Here is a 14,119-nt window from a genome sequence, read left to right as displayed (position 1 = left end):
TAGCCATCTCAACACTACATGTCACCCCACCATGGATACCGACATCAGAAAATAACAACCACTATCATGGTCATTCATCCAAACACTTTTTCTGTGAACGCAATATTTCTTAGATCAATAAGGCAGATTCAGAAGACCGGAATGTCAGACATTGTGGTTAAAGCATGCAGACAACATTGGTAATTATTAAAGACCAACCCATCGTGTTTTGGTAACCATGACCAGAAACAAGTTTAATGAATGTAAAATTCACTGACCGAAAAAACATTCTGTTAGCTACACTAAAAACGAGTTGGAAACCAAAAACGTAGATATACTACATGAAAATTGTGTTCTTAAAATATACAGCCTCCACTGTTTGATTATTAGAACTTAGTCTTTGCAATTTTATCAACATGTTACGCTTCAGTGTATTTTAAACCTAACAGAGCCAACAAGTCTTTTATGGTTTGATCGAAACAGCCTCGTCACCGCAGTTCAACCTGAATACGCGAAATCGCTCAACCAAAGACCAAAAGTCAAACAAGGTTTCAGGTTGTAGTTAACAAAATACACTTCTTCTATCTGCACTGTATGTGACCCAGCATATATACGTGATAAAACACACCTGTGAAATGTTTAAAGGCAGTGGACACTATTGGTAATTACTCAAAACAATTATTAGCATAAAACCTTTCTTGATTACGAGTAATGGGGAGAGGTTGATGTTAAAAAACATTGTGAGAAACAGCTCCCTCCGAAGTGCCATAGTTTTTGGGAAAGAAGTAATTTTCCACGAATTTGATTTCAAGACCTCAAGTTTAGAACTTGAGGTCTTGAAATCAACCATCTAAACTCACAGATCTTCGTGTGACAATAGTGTTTTTCCTTTCATTATTATCTCGCAAGTTTGATGACCGATTGAGCTCAAATTTTTACAGGTTTGTTGTTTTATGCATTTATGTTGAGATACACCAACTTTGAAGGCTAGACTTTGACAATTACCAATAGTGTCTACTGGCTTTAAAGCCATTGGACCCTTTCGGTTCAGAAAAAAAATAAAAGTTCACAGATATACACATAACTTACAGGGTTTACAGAAGGCAATGGTGAAAGACTTCTCTTGAAATATTATTCCATGAAATGCTTTACTTTTTGAGAAAACAGCAAATCAATATAAATTCTTGTTAACGAGAATTACAGTTTTATTTTAAACACATGTCATTACACGGCGAAATGCGCGGAAACAAGGGTGGGTTTTTGTGTTGTTTTCTCCCCCACTCCGATGACCGATTGAGCCTAAATTTTCACAGGTTTGTTATTTGATGTAGAAGTTGTGGTACACAAAGTGTGGGCATTGGACAACACTGTTTACCGAAAGGGTCCAATGGCTTTAAACTAAGAAGTCACAAAACAAATAGAGAAATAAACAAATGAGTTTTCAATCTTCAGGTTTTTAACTCAACAGAACAAAACTAATTGTTATCATTCATTTCTGTAAACACCTTTCAAGCATTTCACGTAAACACAATTCAAGGGATGATCATCTTTGTCATTTATATTTTCAATCTTACAATGTTGTGCACACCTCTCATTTCAGAACGGATCGAGTGCAGGAAAACTTGCCAGTATAAACCTTGGAGAAGAGATTCCATTCCAAGTTTGTTTGACCCAAAACATTCGACTCTGAGAGACGATTCATTCGCGGGGCTGCTGTCTCTTCAAGATTGCAGTGGAAAGAGATGCTCGCTGTCAGCTTGCTAAACGTGAATGGATTTGACGCTCTTTTTTTTGTGTGTGTTTTTTTTTTGTAGCAAGCAGATACTGTAGTTAGCTAAGACTTTCCAATGACTGTTAGTCAAATTAGTGTCGGTTTCAATGTTATTTGGCTTATCAAATTCAGCAACGCAAAAAAAAACTAAAAACAACCATCGTTTATGACCCTACTTTGAAGTTTATATAACTTGATTCCTTAGAAAGTAAAACAAAAATTGGAATTTGTATACACTAACGAACGTGTTTGAGCCCCACACTCACAATAATTTACAATAAATCCCAACAATTTAATAAACTGAAATTGTTTATATGAAGTTGCTCAGACGTCGTCACTATCAAGTACTTCAATCCGTTTCTGAAAACCTAAGAGGGAACAAGCAAAATTGCAACCTGAAATGTAGACGCAATTTACTCGTCATTGAAACCACTGTTGTCATGGCATTATTTTTTTTAGGCACACATGTTGAATGGATCACCATGCCAGCCAAGTAAATTGATACCAAAAGTTCATTGAAGGAACCACACAAGTGAAAGACCTTTGCCAGGCAATTTGTCACAATTTCCTCACTCTGATTTAATCAGGCAAATTAAACCCAGAAAACTAGTCCGTTGACCCAAGCGATAAGATAAGTTTTTCTGATGGTAGAGAAGTTGTTAAATTAAAGCTGTTAGTGAGTGGTCCAGGTTTTTACAGGTTAAAAATTGAAACCTTGGAGAAAAACGGGGAATTTTAATTTAGCACTAGGGTTGATACTGGTACACTACAGGCTTTGACAGGCTTTTTAAGCCCATTTAACGAAATAGTCAGAAATCAAATAAAATGGGGAAAACCATATAATCTGTTTAATGAAGTTTTTGTATATCTGATTACAAAAGTTTTAAATCATTTTCTTATTTTTTATAATAACAGCATTTCTATTGACCCCTTGCATGCAAGTCACACCCAGCGACTGTGCCACGCTCACCGTGTTGGTGGACAATAGGTTTACGTGTAAAGGACGCATCGCCTAAAGTACACACTTCACTAAATAACGGACAGTGACATTGCCCACCAAAATGGCGCATCCAAGATTATTCTGATCATGACGTCAGGTGAATATGGTCAATAAAGCCTAGCACCTTCAAAAGACAGTCTCTAAGCGATCAGTTTTAGCTGGTATCTTTTATATAAGGTGAAACAAATTATGTTGCGCATTGATAGTGATACATGTAGTATGATAGTGACTTTCTGTTATTATCCATTTTATTTTATTGTTTTGTTTTTATTGTTAATAGTTAAATTTGACAAATTTTATATCAATTTGCATGTACAGTATGCAGGTGAAAAACACCTTACATCATTATTAATTTTAACTTTTCCTTAAAATTCTATGGAAGATTTCATAGTTGATGTCTTTCTTTTCTTGGCTTTGTACATGAACTTAGAAGAGATCAGTTTAGTTGATGTTTAATTCTATCTAGTAAATTGTAAAAAACTAAAACTATCTGTGCATTTAACTCCATATCTCAGTGATTATCACCTCTAAAAGGTCGCTCTCTACATGTACAGCTCATAAAGACAACAACCTTTCCGACACTGATTTCCACATCCAGACAAAACATGTCACACTAGTTTCCAGCCATTGAGGCTGCATTAACGCAATCTTCCCTAAATAGATGAAGTATAGACCTAAGAGCGTTGAACTCCTTCCTGAGTCAACTTTTCAGAGGAAACTTATTGATTCAACCCCTGGAACCAGGTGATGTGAACTGCTAGGTAATCAATGAGGACACTATGTCTTAGTCAGCGATACCCAAAACGATCCTTACGCATCGCTCGCCACATCCAACAACTAACCACCTGGTATGGTATGGTATGGTATGGTATGTCCGGTTAGACGGCTCAAGCTCACTCTCTAGTCCATGATAAGTTAAATCAGTCTAGTCTACATACTAAACAGTCACCCATGTTTTTGTTAGAAAACGGCCGACACCCTGTTGTATTTGATACTTTAAGGACACAAGGAATTACAACTACGCAAATTTATGAGAAGTCAAATCATTATCAGACTCATAAATATGCTCATGTTAATGAGATGTCAGATAATAATTATAAAGGGAATGATCATAAAACTCATAAATTTGCGCATAATCAGATCGTAACTATACAGGGAACTCCCTTTGACATGAATGATCATAAAATTTGACAGTTAATAGCATTAGCATAGAAGGCACATTTTCAGGCAACTTGGAGGCAACCAACAGCACTGTATGACAATGTATAATGAGGAACACTTTGGTAGCTCACAAAGAGGCAGTTTCTATAATAATCATAATAATAATAATATGGACTCTTATATCTAGGACAAATCCAGAGAATGATCATTGCACTTCAAACACTAATTAATTGGGCCATCTCATTTTTTAAACCATCTCAGCTCCCTGGGGAATATACAGCTTGTAATGCCAAGTATGTAGCGAACTAAAGCTTAACCAATCACAAGAACAATCTCTACCCTCACAGGTACCCATTCACCCCTGGTTTATTAGAAACAAATATAGTTTAACCGTCTTGCTCAAGGACCCAAGTGTCACGACCGGGAGTCAAAGAAAAGAAAATTTGCGCCAAATGCAAAGGTAATGTGTCCCTTTAAAGTGCGACAGTTTGTTTCCTTCACAGGTTAAAGCAATGTACGAGGGCCCAAAGTGGTCTCCAAAATGTTTGAATATGCTTGAAATTTGCACGAAGTATTATTTAAAAAAGTTAGAGACCAAAAGCACTTAACTACTTCAAGTTTACACTTCGTCAAGAAATCTTCGATCAAGTTTCATGCAAGTTTTCATCCTCATTGAATCAAAGTCTCGCCACTCCTGATGGGGTGACAGGTCTTTTTCTTCAGCAGCGCCACGCATCTGGAACTCTCTACCACTCAATCTTAGATCTTGTCTTTGTACCACAAAATTCAAATCTCTTCTCAAAACTTATCTTGTGTCACAGGTTTTCCGGGACTAATTTGTTATGTTTGTTTTCTTTTCTTATCTTAATGGCAGTGGACACTATTGGTAATTACTCAAAATAATTATTAGCATAAAACCTTTCTTGGAGAGGTTGATGGTTTAAAACATTGTAAGAAACGGCTTCCGCTAAAGTGCCATAGTTTTCGAGAAAGAAGCAATTTTCCAGGAGTTTGATTTCGAGACCTCAGATTTAGAACTTGAGGTCTTGAAATCAACCATCTAAACGCACACAACTTCATGTGACAAGGGTGTTTTTTTCTTTTATTATTATCTTGCAACTTCGATGACCGAGGTAAGATATTTTATGCATATGTTGAGATACACCAACTGTGAAGAGTAGTCTTTAACAATTGCCAATTAGTGTCCTCTGCCTTTAAAGATGCTATGTCCGATTTTTGGCCGATTTTACCTCAAAGTTTTGATTTCAAATTTGATAGGTGTTTTGACAGGGGTCAAGAAAGTTACAAGCTTTCATTCGAGCCATTGCTCGAAAAAGTCCGCCAATTATTAGTAGCAGTGAAATAAAGTGCTTTGTCGGGATCCCGAAAATATATCAAGTGACCAATTCTTATGTGTTTTATAAGAAATGTTTTAAATTTTTGTCATGGTTCCTGACCATTAAAAGTAAAAGTTAAACTTTTTTTTGTGAGAGCGGGTGATACTCTTTGAAATACCATTCACTCAAAAAAATCTATTTTTTAATGTTCGGGGCCAACAATCTGACATAGCATCTTTAAAGTTTTTTGTTACCGTACCTTGAACACCCAGCAGGGTGGATATGTGCGCCTTACAAGTCTTTATTATTACTTATTTATTAATCACATCTTACCTTGGCAGTCATGATTCTATTGGAAGCCAGCTCATTCAGACGCTGTTTTGGTGTTGACAGGTGTTGTCTTGGATTTGAGTCGGCGTGGGCTAGAGCATATAATGGTTTGGTCTCACACAAAACACATTCTAAGGACTGCAATCAAAGATAAATAATTCAGCATTATTTCATCTTTCAAGTGGCAAATGTCTGCAACGTAAGTTTGTATCTTTACAACTTAGGAAATATTCCTGGGATATTTCATGCATGCCTGAAAACATAACAGGCCTAGATATGTATATTAGGGTATCTGCAAAATATAAAAAGTCAAATTTAAGACTTTTTAAAACCATTTTTAAAGTGACCAGTCACAAAATTTAAGACAAAGCCATTGGACACTTTCGGTAACAACATTGTCCAAAGGCCCACACTTCGTGTATCACAACTCATGTAAACTTACAATCCTGTGAAAATTTAGGCTCAATTGGTCATCGGAGTCGCGAGAAAATAACGGGAGGAAAACCCGTCCTTGTTTCCAGACGCTTCGCTGTGTCATGACATGTGTTTAAAATAACTCTGAAATTCTCGATATCAAGAATTGATAATTGTTTTCTCAAAATGTAAATCATTTCATGGAATGATATTTCAAGAGAAGTCTTTCACCATTACCATCTGTAAACCCTGTATTTGTAAATCTGTGAACTTTTCTTATTTTTTTCTGTTCCGAAAGTGTATAATGGTTTTAAGACCAAAAGTAAGTTAAATAAGCAGTGGAGAACAGCTATACCCACTCAAACTTTGATACTTTCTTTAACGCACAGCGTAATTTGGTTCCTTACCAGCTGATAAGAAAATTCATTGCACGCTTCATCCAATTTCTTTAAGACCTCAAATAACTAAACTTAAAGACCTTAAATTTGATTAGTTCAATCCAAGACTTTTTAATACTCCTTTGCGGATCTGCGGAAACTTTTGATCTCACCTGGAAAGGTATCTGTAGCAGACTTCTGGGCATCTGCCTCAACTCTTGTCTCTCAACCTGCTCCATGTTGCCATAGTCCAGAAAAAACACCTGGCAAGAAACAAATATTTTTTTAATTTATTTGAATTTGATTGTTTTATTGTACGCACTATGAATAAACAGAAATTTAACTTCCACTGGCATATAAAAAAAGCCGGTATCGAGTAGGGTTTGTACGAGGAACGCAAAGTCTAAGACCGGATCTGATAAAAACAAAGTGGCAAAAAAGGGGGCGTGTTGGATCTGATAAAATCATATGAACCTTAGATTTTGCATGTTCCAAAAAGATGTTGTTATACGTTGGCAAAGTGAGGCCTACAGAGCTTTGGTAGAAACAAAGGGGCTCCAATATTAAATTTGTGATAAATTCATTTTCCAATATTTGGGGAGAATACTATGAGTATCGGTTCATTTTGTAACCATTGGAAAAGGTGCATTAGAATTGTTATTGTCATTATTACTAAATGATTTAGGATTCAAAAATGAAATTTTGACAAGAGCTGGATTTGAACCAGTGACCTCAGGTGTGGAGTGCCGGCACTTTACCAACTGAGCAATCTAGTCCTACAATGGTACTGCCGCCAATTTCATAAAGCGCTAGGATTAATCCTATCTCGAGTTATGACAAGTAGCCCAACATAACTTAGGATGGGTTCAACGCGTCGTATTGCTGTCGTTAAGGAACTTAACTCGTCCTAAGCACTATGATTAATCCAAAGTTAGAAAGAGTTTGGTGAAATCCACGGCTGGTGGTCTCCCTATCTTATCAATATCTTTGTTTTTTTCAGGAGTGCCAGTCAGAGGCCGTACAACCAATAGCTGCTGTGTAGCCAGGGATCATTCATTATTAAATACCTAAACCTTCAAAAACAGCACGGTCAATTATGGTTTGTCATTTGCACAGCTGTGCTACACTTTATCTTTCTTTAGGCAGCAGAATAATATCGGTTTTAATTGACCTAACTACAGACAAAATAACTTACCTGAACCAGACTTTTGTCTGGATGTACATCTTCAATACGAGCTCTGTAATAGTTCCGCTCATCCTGATCAGTAAACGGAGCTAGGCAATACACACCTGGCCGTAACGCTACAGCAAGTTTCTACAAGCAGAAAAAAACACAAACATTAGGGAAATTTTTATAACCCTCACATACAGTCAGGTGAAATGGCAACAACATTGTTTTTGCGCTCGCCTTCAAGTGCGGGTTTTATTTGATTGTTTATTTGGAAAGGTGCGAGACAGGGGAGAGGGTTCTAACAAATTTTAATATAATTTCTGCCCAAATGGAATGACAGCTTAGGAAAAGAATTATTCAGTTCATTTTTTTCATCTTTTATTGCTGAGACTGAAGAAGCTTTACAGTCCAAGTTTCAGTTCTATTAAAACTGAGGAAAAAACAAACCACAAACAATTTTGAGCGTCAATGTGGAAATGTTCCAATTTATTTCTATAGATGTAAAACCAAAAACAAAAACACACAAAAAAGTTCTTGACAACACACACCCTTGACAACACACACCTGACAGTGTAGCTCTTGTTACATGTGTTAGCCTAAACAAACAGACAACCCGACCGACAGACAGACAGACAGACAGACAGACAGACAGACAATCTGTCCGGCAAAACTTACTGGCATATCAAAGGCACTCTGACAATTGATTTCTCTCATGATGTGTGAAAGCAGTTTGAAGGTCTCGGGATCCGCATAATGAGCCCAGAAGCGATTACCATCAACAACCTGTATCAGCACATCAGAGCTAAATCACAACTTTATGCGAAAAGAAATTTCTCCAAAAGACATTGCTAGTAATATTAGATGTTAAATTTGCATCAGGGAAAAAGAATATTAATTTTGGTTTTTACCCATACACTGATGTGCGTTAGCACTGTATACCCAGTACTTTCCCCCGATTCCTGTGAAAAAAGGACTCGGGGGGAAAGTACTGAATACACAGTGCTAACGCACATCGGTGTATGGGTAAAAACCAACATTAATATTAGCAAAATTATTATTATAAATGTCTTATTATCAATATTATTTTATATCTCTCCACAAATTCAATAAGAGAAACAAAAGAGAAACAATAAAACATAAAACAGATATGGAGAAACATAATCACACAACATCGCGTCAACAGACATTTCTCAAAAAATTATTTTGCCGCTATGCAGTACACCACAATAAAACTTGGAATAGTTACATAGTAAACTAAAGCAAGGCATCCATGTTGGCAGCTTGATTTGTCTTTTATACAATCGTTCTTGGTTCTCCAAGATGCATTTTGATTTGATTGTAAGATGGAGGATGTATAGATGGACTGACATTGAGTGCAGAATGTTAGCAAAATATCCAATCGTGTTAACAGATGTTCTGACCAAATTCGACATGTTTTCGAATGTTCAATTTCTAATAAAAATTGTCACAAGATTGGTTGCTTTATTTCCAATAATTTCAACTCTATTTTTTAATAGTTGTGCAACATAGTTACAAACTGTCACCATTTGTTTTTGTTTTGCTTTTATGGCTTTCCATAGTTTTTAAACCTTGGTGGGCAAAATCTCGGGCTGTGACGTTGAGATAGAAAGGTGTATTAGTCACATATAGGATTTGAGGCATTGCATGGTGAGGTATCAATGTATATTTGGTTTGCGGTAACAACATGTGTGTATCTACTTGCCAGGTAGAGTTTGTTCGTAGAGAACTGTCTTGCTTTATTCTACTGCCGCGAAGTAGATAATCGGAGGTTCGGGAGACTTCTCAGTTCTAAAAAAAACTGCCCTGCTTTTTAACTTTTACCAGGGCGTATGGTACAGAAAATAGACTAGACTACTCCTTTAGCTTAGCTTATAGGATCATAATTAACTGTGCTGCTGCGGAGTCAGTTCTGAATTGGTCTCAACGTTTCGACTAGCTTGCTCTAGTCATCGTCAGGAGACTGAAGAGGTAAGAGAAGAGTGTGCTTATGTAATAGTCATGTTTATACAAGGAGTCAAGTAGTTAAGCAAGAACCTACCTCAGTGACCATAATGTCCACCCAGTTCCTGTTAGGGGGCGGCAAGGCAACCTGTCTTGGGGCATCACTGTCCACAGACACGGACAATCTACAAACAGTTTCAAAATAAAGCAATATCCATAACTACATAATCAAGTACAAAATATGCTTGAGCTCCCAGAATATCAACGCTAATCATTCAGATTAAAGGCCCTGGACCAGTCTTCTCTGATCACTTGGTGTATCTCAACATATGAATAAAATAACAAACCTGTGAAAATTTGAACTCAATTGGTCGTTGAAGCTGCGAGAGAATAATGGAAGAAAAAACACTCTTGACACACAAGTTGTGTGCTTCAGACACTTGATTTCGATACCTCAGCTGAGGGAGGTCTCACAATTAATTCAAATATTTTAGTGAGAAAGAACTTCTTTCCTAAAAACGACGTTACTTCAGAGGGAGCAGTTGCCCACAATGTTTTATACTATCAACATCGCTCGCTAACAAGACAGTTTTTATCCTACAACTAATTTGAGCAATTACCAATAGGATCCAGTGCCCTTAAATAAAGCTTTAGTTATTATTGCCATTTGAACTCGGCCCATGTCAGTGCTACTTACCTCTCGGTTTTCAGCTGCCTCCCACTCTGAGACAAGTTCTCCCTATCGTCTTCAAGGGACTTCATCTGTGACTCGTTGACCTCATAAAGGTCAATGGTCATGGGCAGACGAAGTAACCTGGAGAATAACAAATCAATGGATTCATCATGGCAAAGAATGTAATCAACCCTTAGCTTTACGTCCAAACTTGTGGATTCTGCTGAGTAAACCAACGTAAACGTAAACGTCAACAATCACAAAGCTACTTTACCAAAAGTTTGGTTCTATACAAAGCTATTGTGTACGAAGATGTGTGTGTGAGAAGTGGGTAGGCACACTCATAGCTGTGTGAACTTCAAGAGTTGGGGAAAAATCAACAAACTTTTGAACAAATGTCAAAATATGTTGCACAAAGTTTGTCTACTTCCATGACATGTTTTGGGAGGAACGACAACACAAGTAAACACAATAGCGTGAGTGGAATACAGACAAAAAAAATAATGCGATTCTGCATCCCATATCAAATGAGATTAACGTTTGCTTGAAGATCAAGCCTGGAATTTAATCTTCAAAAAGGGCAAGGCCATTTTCATTTTTGCAAAAGGCAATTCCATTTGAAAATCTTGAAGTCAAAAGGTACCAAGGCCAAGACCAGGGGCAACGGAGGCCGTTGCCTCCATGCTTTTCTAGGCCTGGAAGCTAAAAACAAATGGCCAACAATGTACATGGGGGATAGCAAGTGGTTTAGCGGCAACACTTTCTCATTTTGGTACGATTGGTGCCACACCTATAATTGTCGCCGGGCTGCTAAGCAATTTTATATTCTTGAGCCTTGGGTAGATAACCCCAACTTTACTGGAGGCAAGAGTGAGAGGAAAAACAAGATCCCAGAACCGTTCTGACTATCATTTTTTGTATGTATGAACATAACACTTCAAGTGTAAATAAACACGAATAAAATACCCTATGAACTTCAACATCCGTCTGTTTGTCACTGCCTGTACAGTAGCCTTCTAACAACTAGGTTACATTGACAATCAATTATTCAATCATTCAATCATTTAATCGATCACATAGTAAACCGTTCAATCAATCAGTCAATCAATCAATGAACCAACCAACCAATCAACCCACAGACCAACCAACCAATCAATTTCTCAATATTTAATCAACCCAAGTTACCCCAATCACACGCTCGCTCAACAGTGATCGATCTATAACCTACCTCATCTTGACAGCCATGTACACTGCCGTTAGGATGGGGCTAGACTCTGTGTCGGCCATGGAGTGGGGACGCTCAAACTCAATCAGTGCTCTGAAACAAATATCACCACAAAATTTTGAATAAACCATACAGTTATATATAAGAACTAGAGAGTGCACTGGCCTATATACTTGCCCCGGTATGCGAGCAGGCGGCCATTTTCTAAGTTGACAAAACTGGCATCTCACAGCATGTGTTTGTGCGGCCAATTCGTAAGTTGAACAAACAGCATCGCGTGAGCGTTCAATAAAAAAAACCTCAAAGGTGTATTTCATATTCAATGCGCGTGCAGAATGACGCGCTTGTCATCTTGCCGTCCCATAGCGTTTGTGCACGAAGCATCACTCGTGCGCCCTCTAGTTCTTATATATAACTCTATGGAATAAACTCACTAATCTACTCTGAGTTTCTTTCAAGGAAAAGAAAAGGTTTCCTATTGAACTCAAGGTCTAAGGTGAGGTTCCAAAGTAACGCAAAGCAATTTCTTGGTTTGTACAAAATTTTACATTTCTGAATGTTTTTTTATTACTTATTTGTTGTTATATATAAATAGCTGCACTGGTCCTCATGTTTAGTATTGCGGCAAAAACATATGATCTTTGCATTTTGTATATATAAATTGTTGTTCTCTTAATGATGTCCTTTTAATCTTTTTAAAACATTGTATCATAGTTGCAATTCAGTTTTTTATGCTGTGATGGCTATTGTCAATAAATCTTTTATCTATCTATCTATCTATCTATCTATCTATCTATCTATCTATCTATCTATCTATCTATCTATCTATCTGTCTATCTATCTATCTATCTATCATTGTACAGGAACCTGGCAAATTTTCAGGGCCCAATTTGATAGAGCTGCTACCACAGAGAACATTGTTAAACACTTTCCTACTAAGCACAAATAAGAAAGGAAATCCGTCACAAAGTTGTGCATTTGAAATTGTATTTTGGTTAGTTATCTTCTTCTAAAGCGTGATGTTGTTGTGCTCAGCTACTCTTTGTGCTTAAACTAAGCAGCTCCAGGACATCGGGTCCATGACTGAAACTGTGACCGAGTAACACTTACTTGGATTGTTCAAAGTAGAGGTGCTTTCCTTTACCGCACTGCTCAAAGAGACTCGCGATGGCCGTCTTATACAGGTAGCCGTGGCTTGGGAGATTGGATATCTTAAAAAGAGATACAAGCAGACTGATTAACGGTAAGGTCATAGATTGGTTTTTGTCAACGTAATGCTGAGTTATAGGTCAAGGCATCAAGAAATATATGATAAAGTCACATGTGAAAGTTTCAGCTGGATGCAGTGTCTACATGTTGATAAAACAGCAAAAAACATCATGAACGTAAAATTGATAATGTTAAGTAAGGTGACATCGGGTACCAACTGCAGCTTTCACAAATGGATACCAATGAAATATGAATCTCAGAAACTCACCTTGAAACTCACCTTGAGGTGAGTTTCAAACTTATTTAGACATGAATGATTTGGGTAAGTTTTAGATTTGTTTTTTACATACTTGATTTTTAATCAACAGAGGCATTCCAGACAAAATTTTGTAAAATTGATGCTTAAAGACAATGGACACTATTGGTAATTGTCAAAGACCAGTCTTCTCACTTAGTGTATCTCAACATATGCATAAAATAACAAATGAAAATTTGAGCTCAGTCGGTAATTGAAGTTGCAAGATAATAATGAAACAAACAAAAACACTTGTCACACGAAGTTGTGTGCTTTTAGATGCTTGTTTTTGATACCTCAAATTCTAAATCTGAGGTCTCGAAACCAAATTCATGGAAACTTACTTCTTTCTCAAAAATATAGTCACTTCAGAGGGAGCGGCTTCTCACAGTGTTTTATAATATCAACCTCTCCCCACTACTCGTACCAAGTAAAGTTTTTTGTTAATAATTATTTTGAGTAATTACCAATAGCGTCCACACCATTACCGTCATTTTAACAAGTTAGCTTTTTGAGAAAGAAATTACACCTTTCAGGATCATTACCAGAGTATGTTGATACAGAGGGTGCTACCTGTGACCAATTATGCAATCACCTGGGCCCAATTTCATAGAGCTGCTTAAGCACAAAATTTTACTTAAGCAAAAACATCCTTGCTTAGTAAAATCAGATTACCGGCCAAGACTCCACTAATGTGTTATGCTAAGTAAACAACAGCTAAATACCAGTCACAAGCAATGTATATGGCATGAAATTTGTGTCAGTAATATGTGAAAAATAAGCGAGCAATTTTCGTGCTTAAGCAATTTTTTTTGCATAAGCAGTTCTATGAAATTGGCCCCTGAAGTGTAATAACCACTCACCATGACAGTAGTGCAGGGGTCCTTTCCTGAGAGCTGTTTCAGAGCATCAGCTTCATTTGGTTCCTCACACATGAAGTAATTAGGGTAGAAGGCTCCAGCGAGAACAAGCTAAAAAGACAAGAGGAAGAAGGGATCTACAGTCATACTGCTGCTTAGAGGAAATGTACACCTTTGGTGTTTAGAATCGTCCAATTGTTTGAATACTCTGTAACTAACATCTGAAATTTTTTATTTCAAAAGTTTGTAGCGTTTTTGCAACAACAACAAGACCATGCAGGAAGAATAATTTGAAGCTGAAGTACAAAATCTGAGAACTGTTTCTGAAGGTAACGTTTTTTCATATTCAAATTTT

General features: G+C 37.0%; 1 protein-coding gene across 1 annotated transcript in view; it reads right to left on the bottom strand.

The window, feature by feature from the left end:
* Positions 1-14,119, bottom strand: part of LOC139936292 (ATP-dependent RNA helicase TDRD9-like) — a 55,241-nt gene that overhangs the window by 24,983 nt on the left and 16,139 nt on the right. The window contains exons 20-28 of the mRNA XM_071931082.1: positions 13,768-13,875; positions 12,511-12,611; positions 11,404-11,493; positions 10,200-10,316; positions 9,600-9,687; positions 8,216-8,323; positions 7,565-7,684; positions 6,543-6,632; positions 5,582-5,716 (exon numbers count right to left, since the gene is read on the bottom strand). Of these exons, the coding sequence (XP_071787183.1) occupies positions 5,582-5,716; positions 6,543-6,632; positions 7,565-7,684; positions 8,216-8,323; positions 9,600-9,687; positions 10,200-10,316; positions 11,404-11,493; positions 12,511-12,611; positions 13,768-13,875 (957 nt within the window). The remainder of the gene's footprint in view (positions 1-5,581; positions 5,717-6,542; positions 6,633-7,564; positions 7,685-8,215; positions 8,324-9,599; positions 9,688-10,199; positions 10,317-11,403; positions 11,494-12,510; positions 12,612-13,767; positions 13,876-14,119) is intronic.

The sequence above is a fragment of the Asterias amurensis genome, chromosome 1 (assembly GCF_032118995.1).
Source record: "Asterias amurensis chromosome 1, ASM3211899v1".
NCBI classification, from domain to species: domain Eukaryota; kingdom Metazoa; phylum Echinodermata; class Asteroidea; order Forcipulatida; family Asteriidae; genus Asterias; species Asterias amurensis.
Note: the sequence above shows the minus strand (reverse complement) of the source record. Positions and strands in the feature narration are given on the sequence as shown.